The 17091-nt window shown below is 38.9% G+C and overlaps 1 protein-coding gene and 2 gene segments (V, D, J or C); 1 reads left to right on the forward strand and 2 right to left on the reverse strand.

Moving 5' to 3' along the window:
* Nucleotides 1–3116: 3116 nt before the first annotated feature.
* Nucleotides 3117–4603, reverse strand: LOC121196852. The segment is given in 2 exon segments: nt 3117–3652; nt 4352–4603. Coding segments are annotated over 2 exon segments (504 nt in total).
* Nucleotides 4604–7851: 3248 nt separating this feature from the next.
* LOC121197598 lies at nt 7852–10793 on the forward strand. The gene is made up of 4 exons (XM_041061276.1): nt 7852–7995; nt 8088–8418; nt 10053–10228; nt 10380–10793. The coding sequence occupies exons 1-4, from the start codon at nt 7944–7946 to the stop codon at nt 10688–10690; spliced, it is 870 nt and encodes a 289-aa protein (XP_040917210.1). The 5' UTR covers nt 7852–7943; the 3' UTR covers nt 10691–10793.
* A 414-nt stretch (nt 10794–11207) lies between these two features.
* Nucleotides 11208–16973, reverse strand: LOC121197599. The segment is given in 3 exon segments: nt 11208–11751; nt 12464–12498; nt 16897–16973. Coding segments are annotated over 3 exon segments (435 nt in total).
* Nucleotides 16974–17091: the final 118 nt, after the last annotated feature.

The following is a 17091-nucleotide window of genomic DNA, read 5'->3' on the forward strand; positions in this document are numbered from 1 at the left end:
CAGCCACAGTGACAGTGAAGTGCAGGAAGGTGCTGCTTGTCCAATGCAAAATGGACAGCAGTAAACCATCCATCCTAATTGCATTTGATATCTCAGTTCAATTAAATGGACTTTGGAAATGAAAATCCACAGTCCTGTTGCAAATTCAGTGAAGCAGTCTTTCAGTAAGTCAAACCTGTCCAGTAGGTCCAGACTCTGGGATGAAGGTACAGATCTGTGGGTATGGCCCAATTAAGATGCAGTCTCATAGTGTAGTAAGTGCTTTTGCAGACTAGACTGGACCCAGATACAGAACCCAGGACACTAAGACTTGAAGTAGTTTAAATGTTTATTCACAAACAGGGAATTTGTCAAAGTCTGAAGAATGAAGAATGGAAAGCAAGTCTGGTCTAATGTAGTCACAGTGGAGGATGAAGTGATGACTAGATTAACAACAGGTGCGCAGGTCGGTAGGTGGGATGAGAAGTTAACCCCACGCTTTGTCCAAAACCAAAACAACCAAATCAACTCAACCTATGTAAAATACCTTAATTTGTCTGACCTGAGTAAAGTGACTTAGGTGTAATGTCCTTTAACACTAGGTAATATCAATACAATGCAATAAACACACACAGACAATATTTTAAATTGAGAGAATTGCTTATATTAATAAACATACAAAGAATAATAATAAATGTATCACTTTAACCCTTGGTATTCCCTCACAGAAATTTCCGTCTGAAATTGCACTAATACCTTGGAAAATAAAATTCAACAGCAAGTTTCTGAACAAACCCAGTCCTTCAAGGGTTATCCCCACTCATACAAAACACTACTAAAAAAACAGAATACAATAAATTAAAACACCTCGTTGCAGGCCTGTATCGTGAAACAAAAAATTTCCCCTTCACTCTAAAGAGAAAAAAAAAAAAAAAAAAAAAAGTATCCAAGCAGTACCTCTCAGAAATGCGTGGTCCACAGAGAAGGTTACCGGTCCCTCACCCTGGTGTTGGAAACAAAACAGCAGCATACAGGAAGAGCGACGATGTCCTGAGGATGTCCACCGTTGGATTATGTCCTGAGGATGTCCACCGTTGCTAGCAAAACTCTGAGTATCCCTGGTAAGCTCAGAGAGGCGTCCGGTTGCTGGCTCCCATTTTCAGGTCGAAAACAGTCCATACAGAGGCCAAACACTCCCGACGAAGCTATTAGCATTAGCCGTGTTAGCTTGAAGCGGCGCAAAGTCCGTCGAGTTAGTCTCTCTACTGTTTAGCTAACGAGCAGCTATCTCAGTCCACAACAGATTAAAACTTTAAGCTAACATTCAGTTACTCGCAAAACATGTCCCCACGCGGATTATCTTGCTAACAATCCCTGGAAACACGTTAGAAACACAAGCTCGTGCACACTTTGGTTTACATTCTCGTGGGCAGCAAAAAACGGTCCCCCCTGCTCCTACTCCATCACATGACCCAATCTATACACGTCAACCTTTCCTGTGACCCGAAACACCTGTCCACACATATCCCTTACAAGAGTTTACAGCTTACTAACATAATACATGACATGAAATACATCGCTGCATTTTAATTGTTATATACAATTTTTTCCTTTACATTTCTTTTAACTTCCTTATGAGCATTACAATCTTACTGTGTATTTTAAAACATCTGAATAAACTCATCACATAGGACACACGCAAATAGTTTACATACAAGCAATTTAACATACAAAATATGAGATGTTTCCCTGTTTGGTGTGATTACAATTCTTTGTGATAGGCCCTATTATTACCACTTACCACCCACCCACTTTAAAAATGGTAATTTTAATGTAACCTATAATTTTGTTGAATAAGATGATCAAATAGTTGGTTCAGAAATCAAACAGATGTAGTGGAGAAAAATTAAAATAGCTCCCTGTGTACCAGCTGGTAAATAACAATCATATACCATACAACCATATAAACAAGAACAAATCTTCTGGTCAAAGCAAGAAAAAAAAATCCAACACGTTCTTTGATGTAAAAGAATTAATGTAGTCAAATCATTCTCACCTCATGGTCCATTTAGTAGTTTAAGGACTGAAATCAAAATCAATCGCATGTCAATGTGGAGATGTTATGTACATGAACTGTCAACAGAGGGAAGTGCACATCTACTGATGAGCACAAAGGCCTGTGGGAAGTTTGCAAACACAGAAATAGCATAGAGATGAGGAACAGAAAGTCTGAAGCTTATACATGAACTTAATCAGTCCACATGAAGATATAACCTGATCACTCCCTCTCAGTTTCACAAAGACAGGTGTGCTCAAACGTGATTTGCATGACTTTTCTATGCATCACTGCTCCTCAGAGTTAAGGTTCTTATGTCAAGGGGAGTCTGAACTGTTTTCATGCTGTCACACTGAAAACTACATCAGGATGATGTTTCCAATGACTCTGCTGTTCTGAGAGCTGGGGCTCTCTCAGTTGGTACATTCAGAAACCTGGACAGGCTCCAAAACTTCTTATATACAAAGCATCAAATCAGTTCTCTTGAACTCCGTCTTGATTCAGTGGCCGTAGATCTGGCTCTCAATACACGTTAACTATTAGTGGTAATCAGGCTGAAGATGTTGGAGATTATTACTGTCTGGGCTTCCATGGTGGTGGAGTGTTGACACAGAGATTTAAAATCACACACAAACCTCCTTCAGATTGACTGAAATGAAAACAGCGTGCTGCAGGTGCAGAGTCTGGTGAATTGGCACATTTCCATGAACAGTTTCAGACTTCTATTCCTGTCATTTAATTCCATCAGTTTTTGGGGAGGCTCAAAACATCATTTTTGGGCTGAAGCTGATTTCTGCAAATATTTATAAAAAAAAAAAAAGGTTGAGATAACAACAGTCCAATCAGAAACAATAATTTCCAATTTATTGCAATTTTTTTAATTTCCCAATGATTTCATGCTATAGAAAAGCATTTTCTAATAAAATGTCAAAAAGTAATAAATCTGAAGCCATCTCCTGTACTTTAGGTATATTCTCAGGTATAGGTATATTCTCATATTATAATCCAAGTGATACTTGGATTATAAAGAACATATTTTTTTATGATGAATATTTTATAAAAGAAATACAAAGACACTGACTGATTTTAATATATAATTTTATTAAATGATGATAAAATGTTTGTGCCACATTTCTGATGAATGAAAAGATCAGTGTTAGAAAGCAGCAAGCAAACTATAACACAGAGAGTTGTGAAAGTTGCAGAAATATGTGGAGAGAGGAGATCTGTGGCTTCATCAAGATCTCTATCAGAGAAGCAGCATCATTTCCAGACAGGAAGTGTTGCTGAAGCTCTACTCTGAGCAGCTGTCAGGGTCCAGGGTTTGAGTGACAGGGCTCTGTCCACTCAGACTGGCCTCACAGCTCACTGTGCCCGCCTTCCGCCACTGGTCTGCATTGAGGCTCAGGGTGCTGGTCCAGCTGTAGTGACCGTCCCTCCCCAGGACCTCCAGGCTGTGTGACACCCCTGAGGAGGTGCTGCTGCCCCCCACCTTCCAGCCCAGCCTCCAGGCTGAGGGGAAGCCCCGGCTGGCCAGACACACCACTGTGGCACTGCCCTTCTCCACCTCCTCTCTGGAAGGGGGGAGGACGGTCAGAGTGGGCCGCACCACACCCACTGGAGGAGAGAGAGTGAAGGGGAAGAGAGGGGGGAGGAAAGACAAAGCAATGAGAGTGAAGGCTTGGTAATAAAGAAACATGACACACTGGTCATTTCTTGTATTTTATCAAATGAAACAGAAGAACTTGTTCTACTGTTGTTCTCATAAATCACTCAGCATCAGACTATCAACATGATTTAAGTGTAAATACAAAAAAAAGGTTCCTTGATAATGATTATTGATGGTTATTGATGACATCTTCATGTCTGTTTGATAAAGTGTGACAGTGAATAACTCATCCTTGTAGTGATTTTCTTCTGTTTAAACTGACAGAGCTGAAACACTCATGTGAAAACAGTTCAAACCTTTGTCATCTGTCTCTTTCACTTCCTTTTCACTACATGGAAAATGAACGAACCGTGAACAGAAAGCTGAGCTGCATTTACTGATAAAATCTATATCTATAGTTTTTAAAAATCAAATGAAAACAAAAATAAACCATTGAAGTTTGCTTTGAAATCATAAAAAAATTCTGTCAAAAATATTTTGGCTGACCAAAAATCATTAGACTGACACATTACCTTTGCTTCATAAATCTTTGCTTCATAAAAGAAAAAATCTACAATATCAAAAACTAAACTTGATCACATACTAATAGAATATTTGTTAAAACTGAAAAATGCCACATGTTCAAAGTAAAAGTCTCTTGTACTTACAGTCAACGACGAGTTTGGTTCCTCCACCAAAAGTCAACCACAGTGATACAAAGTCATTAAGTGGCCGTACAAAAACCTCCTGCACTGTGAACAAGCATCTGTCTGCTGAAAAAACTCTTCTTTTCTCAAAACAAGGAAAAATTAAGACTTTTTTGAATCTACAAATCATTTTTAATAACATGGTTTAAAAATGTTATAAGTAATTATTATTTTTTCTAATTTTGTTCCTATTTTCAACACCTGACAGAGAAACAATAACAGTCACTTTGTAACAAAGTCACTTTTCTTTCACAATTTTCCATCCACTTCTACGTGGTTGAATGATGTCTCTAATTACAATTATTTACCAAATGATATTAACCATCGAAAAGACATATTATTAACTTACAGTAAACATAACTAGTAAATTAAAGGCAAACAGACACAAAAAATAAATTGGACACAAACATATCCATAAAGCTTCAAATCTCCATTGAAAGAAATATTTTCTTCTTTTCCTCAGAGATCATATTGTATAGTGTAAATCCAAGCAGTATTTCTCCTCAGTTTCCCACATTTGCTTCAGTGTGTTGAGAGCAGAGAAATGATTTCCATAGAGAGGAGGCTTTGCATGGTCAGCTGATCCTCCAGTGAAGTGAGAAGCTTTATAGTCCTGTGAGTTGAAGACTGCAGGACTCAGATCTGTCAGTCAACACAGCAGGAAGCACAATCACCATGACTGTCATCACCATCCTCCTCTGGACGCTGGTCTGCTGCTGTTTCACAGGTTGATTGACTCAGCAACATTTCAAACATGATGTGCTGCCTGTTCTCTCGTTTCTTTCTGCTGATCAATGAATGATTTGTGTTTGTCTGCAGGATGCAGCGGTCAGGTGACTGTGACTCAGCCTCCAGAAATGACATTTACTCCAGGATCCACTGTCGCTCTGACCTGTAAAACAACCCCAAAAGTTTATGTTTGGACAGATGGAGGTAGTCGAGTACACTGGTATCAGCAGAAACCTGGACAAGCTCCTAAACTGCTGTTGTACAACGGTATAAATAAACCATCCAATGGTGGTGTTCCAGCTCGATTTAGTGGACAGGGAGATGGCATTGATGCTACGCTGACCATCAGTGGAGTTCAGACTGAAGATGCAGCAGTTTACTACTGTCAGAGTGCACATCAAATAAACAGTGCTTGGGTGTTCACACAGTGATTTGTAGTCGTACAAAAACCTCCCTCAGTCAGACTGCAGAGACACTGAGCTTAGCAGGAAGAGACTCTGACACAGACCACTGAACACAGAACTGACAGTTACCTCACCAAGCACAATAAACATTCATTCATCTTCTATACTACTCAATCCTTCAGGGTCTTAGGGGAGCTGGAGCCTATCTCAGCAACATAGGTACACCCTATACTGGGCGCCAGTCAATCGCAGTGCTGACACATAAAGACAGACAATCAATCATGCACACACTCACCCCTAGGGGCAATTTAGATTTGCATGTTTTAGGGATTGTGGGAGGAAACTGGAGTATGTGGAGAAAACCCACACAGGGCCCACAGAAGAGCCCAGACCGGGGTTCGAACCTCTCTTGCTGACTGAGGCTACTGTGCAAACCACTCCACCACCAACTTTTTTTTTTAGGAATTTTTAAAAATCCAGTGACACCAAAACATAATCTGTTCCTCTCAACTGTCAAAACCAACAAATTTTCCCTGATTCAATACTTCAGTTACGATTTGCTTAAAAATTTTCTCATGAAACTCATTGCTAAGGATTTTCATCATGGCAAAACAGTTTTTTGATTTTTTCAAATTAATACTTTCAGGTTCATTTAGCAAGGAAACAAAAAGTCTCGTATGTTTGCATGATCATTTAAATCCTAAGATATTCGTGTGTTTCCACAGAACAGTACCAGTTACAGAATATAAAATCCTTTCAACTTCTTACTGTTCTCCATCAGACAAAAGACCATAACAGTTTCTTATGTTCTGTTTCAATTCAAGCTTTATTAGCAAAAAATACCACTCATCGACATGACAGTTATTCAACACACTCACATTCAGCTGCTGAACTCATCACATTACTCTCTAAGCTGTTGTTGTCCAACACTTTGCAGCAGTGTTGTTCTCTGTCACACAAAGCTTTACTTTCCTCTACAAACACTAAGACTCATATTGATCAGAGCAGCAGGTTTGTTCGTCCTGCTCCTCCCAGTCAGAGCTCCTGTCCTGGGCTTCACTCAGCGCCTCTAGCCCTGACACTGTAGGACAGACAACTGAATATGACACACTGATGATTCATGATAGAGATATTATTCATGACAGAGATTAATATACTGTGGATTAGCTGTGTTTGGTGATTCTGTGATCAGATAAAGGAGAAGAGGCAAGAAATATGACAAAATGAGAATTTGCACATAAAATAAAAAAGAATGAACTGTATTTTTGGCCATTGAAAGTGATGAGGTCCCTTCTGTGGGACTCATCATTAATCACTAAGAATTACACAACAACATGCAACATAACAAAGGTGAAAATGTAATGGTAGTCATTAATGATCATTAAGTGAAATGTTCACATCTGCTTCTTAATGTTTGACAGTAAATATCTCATCTCTGATATGATTTTATTGTGGAAAAAGTTTGATGTCTATAAACAGTTAGACTTTGTCATCTGTTTGTTTCACTTCCTTTTCACTACATCAAACTAACGAACTGTGAACTCAAACTACAGCTATTTTTGATGTTAATTTAAACCCAGTTATTGGTTTTACAGGAATATTAGATTTCATTTCTAATAAGTGTTGAATTGTTAAAAATCATAACTGTGTCTGATGTTCTTGTTTTAAAAGCTACAATGTTCCTCAGTTCAGTTCCAACCATTCAATCAAATTTGTTTTAAGAAAAATTCAATTCAAAATAGAATTTTAGATTATTTAACTTTTTGAAATGTAATTAAAAACAGACTCATCTACAAAACTAAAAGACAGTTTTACAGTTTTAGACAACATATAAAATTCCCAGAATTCATTCTTATTTCATCACATTCTGACCTAAAATTCAGTCTGATCTTTGATGTTGCAGAAATCTGAAATATCTGATACTTACAGTGAAATATGAGTTTGGTTCCTCCACCAAAAGTCAACCACAGTGATACAAAGTCATTAAGTGGCCGTACAAAAACCTCCTGCACTGTGAACAAGCATCTGTTCACTGAAAAAAGACTGCTTTTTCTTATAACACAGAAAAAGCTTGACTTCACTAAATCTACAAATATTTTTTAATAACATGATTTGAAAACAGACGCATCATACAAAATAAATTGGACACACATATACATAAATCTTAAAATGTGCTTCAAATATAAATATTTTCTTCTTTTCCTCAGAGATCATATTTAGTGTAAATCCAAGCAGTATTTCTCCTCAGTTTGTGTCCCACGTTGGCTTCAGTGTGTTGAGAGCAGAGAAATGATTTCCATAGAAAGGAGGCTTTGCATGGTCAGCTGATCCTCCAGTGAAGTGAGAAGCTTTATAGTCCTGTGAGTTGAAGACTGCAGGACTCAGATCTGTCAGTCAACACAGCAGGAAGCACAATCACCATGACTGTCATCACCATCCTCATCTGGACGCTGGTCTGCTGCTGTTTCACAGGTTGATTGACTCAGCAACATTTCCAACATGATGTGCTGCCTGTTCTCTCATTTCTTTCTGCTGATCAATGAATGATTTGTGTTTGTCTGCAGGATGCAGCGGTCAGGTGACTGTGACTCAGCCTCCAGTCGTGACATCTACTCCAGGATCCACTGTCACTCTGACCTGTAAAACCAGCCAAGATGTTTACAGAGACAGTGATGGAGATGATTACACTTTCTGGTACCAACATAAATCTGGAGAACCTCCAAAGCTCCTAATTAGATATGTGAGCAAACGTCAATCAGGAACACCAGCACGGTTCAGTGGCAGTGGAAGCAGGTCTGACTTCACTTTGACCATCAGTGGAGTTCAGACTGAAGATGCAGCAGTTTACTACTGTCAGAGTGCACATGTAATAAACAGTGCTGCAGTGTTCACACAGTGATTTGTCCTCGTACAAAAACCTCCCTCAGTCAGACTGCAGAGACACTGAGCTGTTACAGCAGGAAGAGACTCTGACACAGACCACTGAGCACAGAGCTGACAGTAACCTCACCAAGCACAAACTGCACATTCACATTTGTTTATCAGATAAAACATGCATAACATTTTTTTATCACCTGCCTTTCTCTGTGTGCAGAAGTAACAACACCTGCTCTCCAGCACCTTGAACGCTCAATAATTATTACATTGTATGTTTTTTTTTTCTTTTTTGCCCAATTTGAACTGAACCAAAAAGTAGAAAATCATAAACTGTATTATTACATGGCTTGGTGTCTTTGGAATTTTGTGTTCTTTAAGAATTTGCAGGGACACCAAAGGAAACATTATTTTTTTTATTTCAGATTAAACAAATATGAAAATGATTATCAAGATATTTTTCCGCTTGACGACAAGGCTCGCTATTTTCCCCTTGTTTCCAGTCTTTGTGCTAAGCTGAGTCAGAGACACGTCATGGAAGTGACTGTTTGTAGGAAATGGTAATAAAGTTCGATTTTGCAGGAAAAGCTTCTGCTGTTCCAGGTGTGTTTCAGTGAATCTGAGCAGCAATGTGGATTCTGCTGAGAGAAATGTTCCCTTTTAATAAACATGAGGGTAAATGTTAGTTAACTCAACCATGAACCACATAAAGAGGATATTGGGGTGGTGGAGGGAGCTGCTGCTGCAAACTGATTTGGCCTGAGTGTGATCCCCAGAGTAACAGTGATGAAGTGTCACATCATAATGTCCACAATGTTCACCTGAATGAATGTGACAATGATGTGAGGTTTTTAGATACACAGCTGTGAATGAGTGATTAATTGTAAAGCCTATTGCAACAGCTGGAGCAGTGAGTGTAATTCACAAAATGATGAATTATTCCTTTAAGTTTCATTAATTAGATATCAATAAATAAAACTGACTGTAAAATAGACTCACATCTTTCTGCTGAGCTGCACACATTACTTTCTAGTGTCAGTCCAACATTTGCTAACATGGTTTGTTATGATCGTTTGTCTCTGTGTTGTGTTATTTTGGGCTGTCTTGAATTATGTGGAATTATGTGTTGATTGTTTTGGACTTTGAGTGTTTCCTGTTTAGTTTGAAATCCTGTTTGAGAGGTACTGTTTTTTTTTTGTTTGTTTTGTTCTTTCTTTTCTTCAATATGTCTTTTATTTTTGGAAGTCCTGTTGCTTGTGTCTTTGTGCCTGGTCCTGTCTTGATTCCCACCTTTGCTGATTGTCTGCCCCGCCCTAATGAGTTTCACCTGTTGTGTATTACCCCTGTGTATATGAGCCTCATTCTTCTCCTGACCCATTGTCAGTTTTTCTGTTCTTGCTCTGGAGTCTGTGTTGGTCTGTTGTTTTACCCTGGTCTGTGTTTCTGCTGAAGCTTGTACCTGTTCTTGCCCCAGTTTATTCATGTTGATTTTGCCTGAGCTTGGTATCTGTAGACATTCATGTGTTGCCTTCAAGTTTTGTTTTGAGTTTTGTACTGTACTTAAATTTTCCCAACAACTGTGTAAATGGCCAAATAAAAGACAGGACCGAGGTTCACTCTCTGTCATTGTTGCATTTCCTGTTTTGCATGAACAGGTGTGTATTTGCCTTCTTAGATGTGTTTTGCATGACTTTTATGCATCACTGCTCCTCAAAGTTTAAGTTCATCTGTCACAGAGAGTCTGAACTGTTTCCATTCACTCACACTGAGAACTACATCATGATGGTGTTTCCAATAACTCTGCTGATCGTGTTGGGTTTTCTGAGTCAGGGTGAGAGATTTCTATTATGTTTGGAGCAAATCCAGTCAGTGATCTCCTTTTTATTTTTTGTTCATGTTGTTTTCTCTTGTTCTCTTCATTAATGACCTGGACTCTTGTTTAATATGTTTTAAACATTTCTATTTAATATTTCTCATTTCAGAGTCTTCTGCCAACAACTTTCTGACTCAGACTGACAAATCCAAGGCTGTTAGTCTTGGAGGGACTGTGACCATCAGCGCCACAGGGAGTTCAAATATTGGTGCTGATCTCAGTTGGTACCTTCAGAAACCTGGACAGGCTCCAAAACTTCTTATATACAGAGCATCAACTCTGGACTCGGGAACTCCGTCTCGATTCAGTGGCCGTAGATCTGGTTCTCAATACACTTTAACAATCAGTGGTGTTCAGGCTGAAGATTTTGGAGATTATTACTGTCTGGGTGATCATGGTGGTGGAGTGTTCACACAGTGATTCAGAGTCGTACAAAAACCTCCTTCAGTTTGACTGAAGTGAAAACGGCCTGCTGCAGGTGCAGAGGTCTGGTGAAGACACTGTGAGAAGGATCAATGGTCCAGTGAACACAAGAGTCATCAAGCAGAACCACAATGAATATGAATAAAACTGAAACAAATTCATAAACAGTTTCTAACAAGCAGCTTTAACTTAAATTCTCATTAAATCTCATCCATTATGAACAAGGTTGTTGTTATAAATAAATCCACTGATAGAAAATGATTTCCATCAGTATTTCCATGAATACATTTACTTGTATAAGCACTAAACAAACAATTGACTGTCACATAAAAATGTGGCTTTCAAATTATGAGCATATCATCCTTGATTATCATAATATTAAGTACAATGTAAATTAATGAATAGACACCCGACCTGAAGTTGATGGAAATCTGATGGAAAGATAAGGTGTGATCCAGTGTTCACTTCTCATGAATTATATGTTGCACAGCAAACACAAGGACAGTGATTTATTACAAGCTGTAGTTTTATTTTATCAATTAGATTTTTGAATGACATTTTTGAAACAATAGCTATGAAGCAGAATATAAGTAAGATTAATTACAGAGAGCTGGATGCACATTAAAACAGAATGATGAGTTTCTAGAAAAATGTGAAGAGAGGAGATCTGTGGCTTCATCAAGATCTCTATCAGAGAAGCAGCATCATTTCCAGACAGGAAGTGTTGCTGAAGCTCTACTCTGAGCAGCTGTCAGGGTCCAGGGTTTGAGTGACAGGGCTCTGTCCACTCAGACTGGCCTCACAGCTCACTGAGCCCGCCTTCCTCCACTGGTCTGCATTGAGGCTCAGGGTGCTGGACCAGCTGTAGTGACCGTCCCTCCCCAGGACCTCCAGGCTGTGTGACACCCCTGAGGAGGTGCTGCGGCCCCCCACCTTCCAGCCCAGCCTCCAGGTTGAGGGGAAGCCCCTGTTGGCAAGACACACCACTGTGGCACTGCCCTTCTCCACCTCCTCTCTGGAGGGGGGGAGGACGGTCAGAGTGGGCCGCACCACACCCACTGGAGGAGAGAGAGAGGGGGGGGGAGACGGGGAAGGAAAGACGAAGCAGTGAGAGTGAAGGCTTGGTAATAAAGAAACATGACACACTGGTCATTTCTTGTATTTTATCAGATGAAACAGAAGAACGTGTTCTACTGTTGTTCTCATAAATCACTCAGCATCAGACCATCAGCCACATGATTCAAGTGTAAATATAAATAAAAATGTTCACTGATAATGATTATTGATGATTATTGATGACATCTTCATAGCTGTTTGATAATGTGTGACAGTGAATAACTCATCTCTGTGATGATTTTCTTCTGTTTAAACTGACAGAGCTGAAACACTCATGTGAAAACAGTTCAAACCTTTGTCATCTGTCTCTTTCACTTCCTTTTCACTACATGGAAAATGAATGAACCGTGAACAGAAAGCTGAGCTGCAGTTACTGATAAAAACTTATTTATGTTCGACAGGAATCAAGATCAAAATCTAATTTTATAGTTTTTTTAACAATCAAATGAAAAAAACTATTAAACTATTGATGTTTGTTTTTGAGAATAAATTTTTTTTGTCAAAAATCTTTTGGCATACAAAAAGTCATTAAGAAAAACAGAAAAAAAAATTCAATCAACATTCAAAAACTGAACTTGATCAAAGTCTCATTCAATATTTTTTAACACTTAAAAATGCTGCATGTTGTTCGAAATAAAAATATCTTGTACTTACAGTCAACGACGAGTTTGGTTCCTCCACCAAAAGTCCTCCACAGTGATACAAAGTCATTAAGTGGCCGTACAAAAACCTCCTGCACTGTGAACAAGCATCTGTCCACTGAAAAACCACTGCTTTTTCTAGAAACACTGAAAAGGTTTAGACTTTACTGAATCTACACATCTTTGGTAATGACATGGATTGAAAAATTTATATCAACAGATTAATTTTTCTAATTTTGCTTCAAACTTCACCACCTGAAAGAAAAACAATCACTTTGTAACAGAGTCGTGTTTTTTCCAATTTCCATCCACTTCTACGTGGTTGAATGGGTCTGATATTTTTAATCACAATAATTTACCAAATGATATTAACCATTGAAAAGACGTATTATTAACCTACAGGAAACATAACAAGTAAATTAAAGGCAAACAGACATAAAAAAATAAATTGGACACAAACATATCCATAAATCTTCAAATCTCCATTGAAAGAAATATTTTCTTCTTTTCCTCAGAGATCATATTTAGTGTAAATCCAAGCAGTATTTCTCCTGAGTTTGTGTCTCACGTTGGCTTCAGTGTGTTGAGAGCAGAGAAATGATTTCCATAGAGAGGAGGCTTTGCATGGTCAGCTGATCCTCCAGTGAAGTGAGAAGCTTTATAGTCCTGTGAGTTGAAGACTGCAGGACTCAGATCTGTCAGTCAACACAGCAGGAAGCACAATCACCATGACTGTCATCACCATCCTCATCTGGACGCTGGTCTGCTGCTGTTTCACAGGTTGATTGACTCAGCAACATTTCAAACATGATGTGCTGCCTGTTCTCTCATTTCTTTCTGCTGATCAATGAATGATTTGTGTTTGTCTGCAGGATGCAGCGGTCAGGTGACTGTGACTCAGCCTCCAGAAGTGACATCTACTCCAGGATCCACTGCCACTCTGACCTGTAAAACCAGCCAAGATGTTCACAGATGGTCTGATGGAGATCAGGGTATGTTCTGGTACCAACATAAATCTGGAGAGACTCCAAAGCTTCTAATAAGATATGTGAGCAAACGTGAATCAGGAATACCAGCTCGGTTCAGTGGCAGTGGAAGCAGGTCTGACTTCACTTTGACCATCAGTGGAGTTCAGAATGAAGATGCAGCAGTTTACTACTGTCAGAGTGCCCATCAAATAAACAGTGCTTGGGTGTTTACACAGTGATTTGTCCTCGTACAAAAACCTCCCTCAGTCAGACTGCAGAGACACTGAGCTGTTACAGCAGGAAGAGACTCTGACACAGACCACTGAACACAGAGCTGACAGTAACCTCACCAAGCACAATAGACATATCAAAACTAACATATTATTGCTAATTTTGAGGAATTCTTAAAAATCTAATGACCCCACACCATATTCTGTTCCTCTCAGCTGTCAAATTTCAAAAATTTTACCTGATTAAATATTTCAGTCATGATTTTCCAAAAATCTTTTTCGTAAAATTGACCACCAAAGATTTTCATCATGGCAAAGTATTGATTATTTCCTTTTTTCAAATGACTACATACTTGTAGTTTCATTCAAAAGGAAAAAAAAAACTTTATTGATGTGTTTACATGAAGAGTATCAGTTACTGTTATAAAACCCTTTAACTCCTAACTATTCTTAATCAGACAAAAGACCAAAAAACGTTCTTATGTTCTTTTTCAAATCAAGCTTTATCGGCAAAAACATCAATCATCAACATTACAGTTATTCAACACATTCACATTCACACATGAGCTCCACATCATTACTCTCTAAGCTGTTGTTGTCCAACACTTTGCAGCAGTGTTGTTCTCTGTCACACAAAGCTTTACTTTCCTCTACAAACCCTAAGACTCATATTGATCAGAGCAGCAGGTTTCTTCCTCCTGCTCCTCCCAGTCACAGCTCCTGTCCTGGGCTTCACTCAGCCCCTCTAGCCCTGACACTTGCTCCTGTGGAGGGACTGGCTCTGCCTGTGGTCATGATGGAGGACTTTGCAGGAGTACAGCTCTCCTCCCATCCAGGACTCCTGGCTCAGGCTCAGGGTGCTGATGCTGCTGTAGCGTCCGCTCTTCTCCTCCTCTGAGCTGGTCAGGACCCCCTCTGTCACCTCTGTGCCGTCCACCTCCCAGCTCACCACGGCTCCCTGAGGAGAGTAGCCAGTCAGCAGGCAGGCCAGCGTGGCTGAGCCCCCAGAGAGCTGCTCAGAGGAGGGGGGAAGCAGAGAGACTGAGGAGAATTTGCGCATAAAACAAAAAGGAATAAAATGTTTGTGGCCATTGAAAGTGATGAGTCTCCATCTGTGGGACTCATTATTAATCACTAAGAATTACACAACATGCAACATGACAAAAGGTGGAAATGTAATGGTAAAGAGTCATCAATGATCATTAAGTGAAATGTTCACATCTGCTTCTGAATGTTTGACAGTAAATATCTCATCTCTGGAATGATTTTGTTGTGGAAAAATGTTTGATGTCTATAAACAGTTAGACGTTGTCATCTGTTTGTTTCACTTCCTTTTCACTACATCAGACTAATGAACTGTGAACTAAAACTACAGCTATTTTTGATGTTAATGTAAATCCAAAAATTGGTTTTAAAGGAATATTACATTTCATTTCTAATAAGTGTTGAATTCTTAAACATCATCATGGAGTCTTGTATTTTTAAAGCTCAAATGTTCCTCAGATCAACTGTTCAATCAAATTTGTTCATAAAAATTTAACTCAAAATAAAATTTTAGATTATTTAATACTTCTGAAAATAAATTAAGATTTGTCTCATCTAAAATCTCTGAAGATTGTTAATCCCAAAATATATAATCAGCCAATTATGAAAAAAGTATTTCTCCTGAGTTTGTGTCCCACGTTGGCTTCAGTGTGTTGAGAGCAGAGAAATGATTTCCATAGAGAGGAGGCTTTGCATGGTCAGCTGATCCTCCAGTGAAGTGAGAAGCTTTATAGTCCTGTGAGTTGAAGACTGCAGGACTCAGATCTGTCAGTCAACACAGCAGGAAGCACAATCACCATGACTGTCATCACCATCCTCATCTGGACGCTGGTCTGCTGCTGTTTCACAGGTTGATTGACTCAGCAACATTTCAAACATGATGTGCTGCCTGTTCTCTCATTTCTTTCTGCTGATCAATGAATGATTTGTGTTTGTCTGCAGGATGCAGCGGTCAGGTGACTGTGACTCAGCCTCCAGTCGTGACATCTACTCCAGGATCCACTGTCACTCTGACCTGTAACAGTAACCCCACTGTTAACCTAATTTGTCCTAGTGATGATTGTCTTCACTGGTATCAACAGAAATCTGGACAGACTCCAAAGCTCCTAATAAACTCTGTAAGCACACGTCAATCAGGAACACCAGCTCGGTTCAGTGGCAGTGGAAGAGACAGAGACTTCACTTTGACCATCAGTGGAGTTCAGACTGAAGATGCAGCAGTTTACTACTGTCAGAGTGAACATGAAATAAATGGTGCTAATGTGTTCACACAGTGATTTGTAGTCGTACAAAAACCTCCCTCAGTCAGACTGCAGAGACACTGAGCTGTTACAGCAGGAAGAGACTCTGACACAGACCACTGAACACCAAGCACAAAAAGGACAGTAAACAAATCAAACTAATAAGCTATTTAATCTTTTTTTCAGGAATTCTTATAATCTAATAACACCACAACAGATTCTGTTCCTTTCAATTTTCACATCCAATAAATGATTCCTGACTCGAAACTTCAGTCACGATTTGCTAAAAAAAATCTTCTTCATAAAATTGACTTTCATCATGGCAAGACATTATTTTCTTTCATCAAATTACTACATAGTGTTAAGTTTATTCAAAAAAAAGTCCCATGTATGTTTACATGATCGTTTAAATCCTCAGCTTTTCATGTGTTTCCACAGAAGAGTACCAGTTACAGTTATAAAACCCTTTCATTTCTTACTATTCTTCATCAGACGAAAGACCAAAACACTTTATGTTCTATTTCAGTTCAAACTTTATTAGCAAAACCATCAATCATCAACATAACAGTTATTCAGCACCTTCACATTCAGCTGGTGAGCTCCACACATTACTCTCTAAGCTGTTGTTGTCCAGCACTTTGCTGACTGAAGTCTGTAAAGTCACTGTACAAAAACCTTCTTCGCACAAAGCACCCAGACATGTCCAACCCATGAAAACAACAATGACAAACAACTGTTATCTTTCCTAAAAAGTACAGAAACATCACAGCGCAGAATATTAATTTTAAAACTTTTCACTTTGAAAACCCATTGGACTGCTTTTTCATTTTACTTACCACTGTCACCTTAAGTGCTTTCTCTTGGGTCAGGCTCTGGGTGTCTGTAAAGCGCTTTGAGTTCACTTTGATTGTGGAAGGCGCTATGTAAATAAAATTGAATTAAATTGAACTGACTTGAACTGACACCACAGAAACTTGAACAGTTTTATTAATAATAATCAAAGTTGAATATAAAAGTATTTTACCATCATTGATGAACATTTAACCAGCTGAATACTGAGGAAAATCCTAAACATCATTATTTGAAAGTGACTGAAGTGAACTTGAACACAACTGTAGAACATGCAGCCTGATCATGTGATGAATGATGTCCTGTTAA

This window comes from Toxotes jaculatrix, chromosome 17 (genome assembly GCF_017976425.1).
Source record: "Toxotes jaculatrix isolate fToxJac2 chromosome 17, fToxJac2.pri, whole genome shotgun sequence".
Lineage (NCBI taxonomy): Eukaryota > Metazoa > Chordata > Actinopteri > Toxotidae > Toxotes > Toxotes jaculatrix.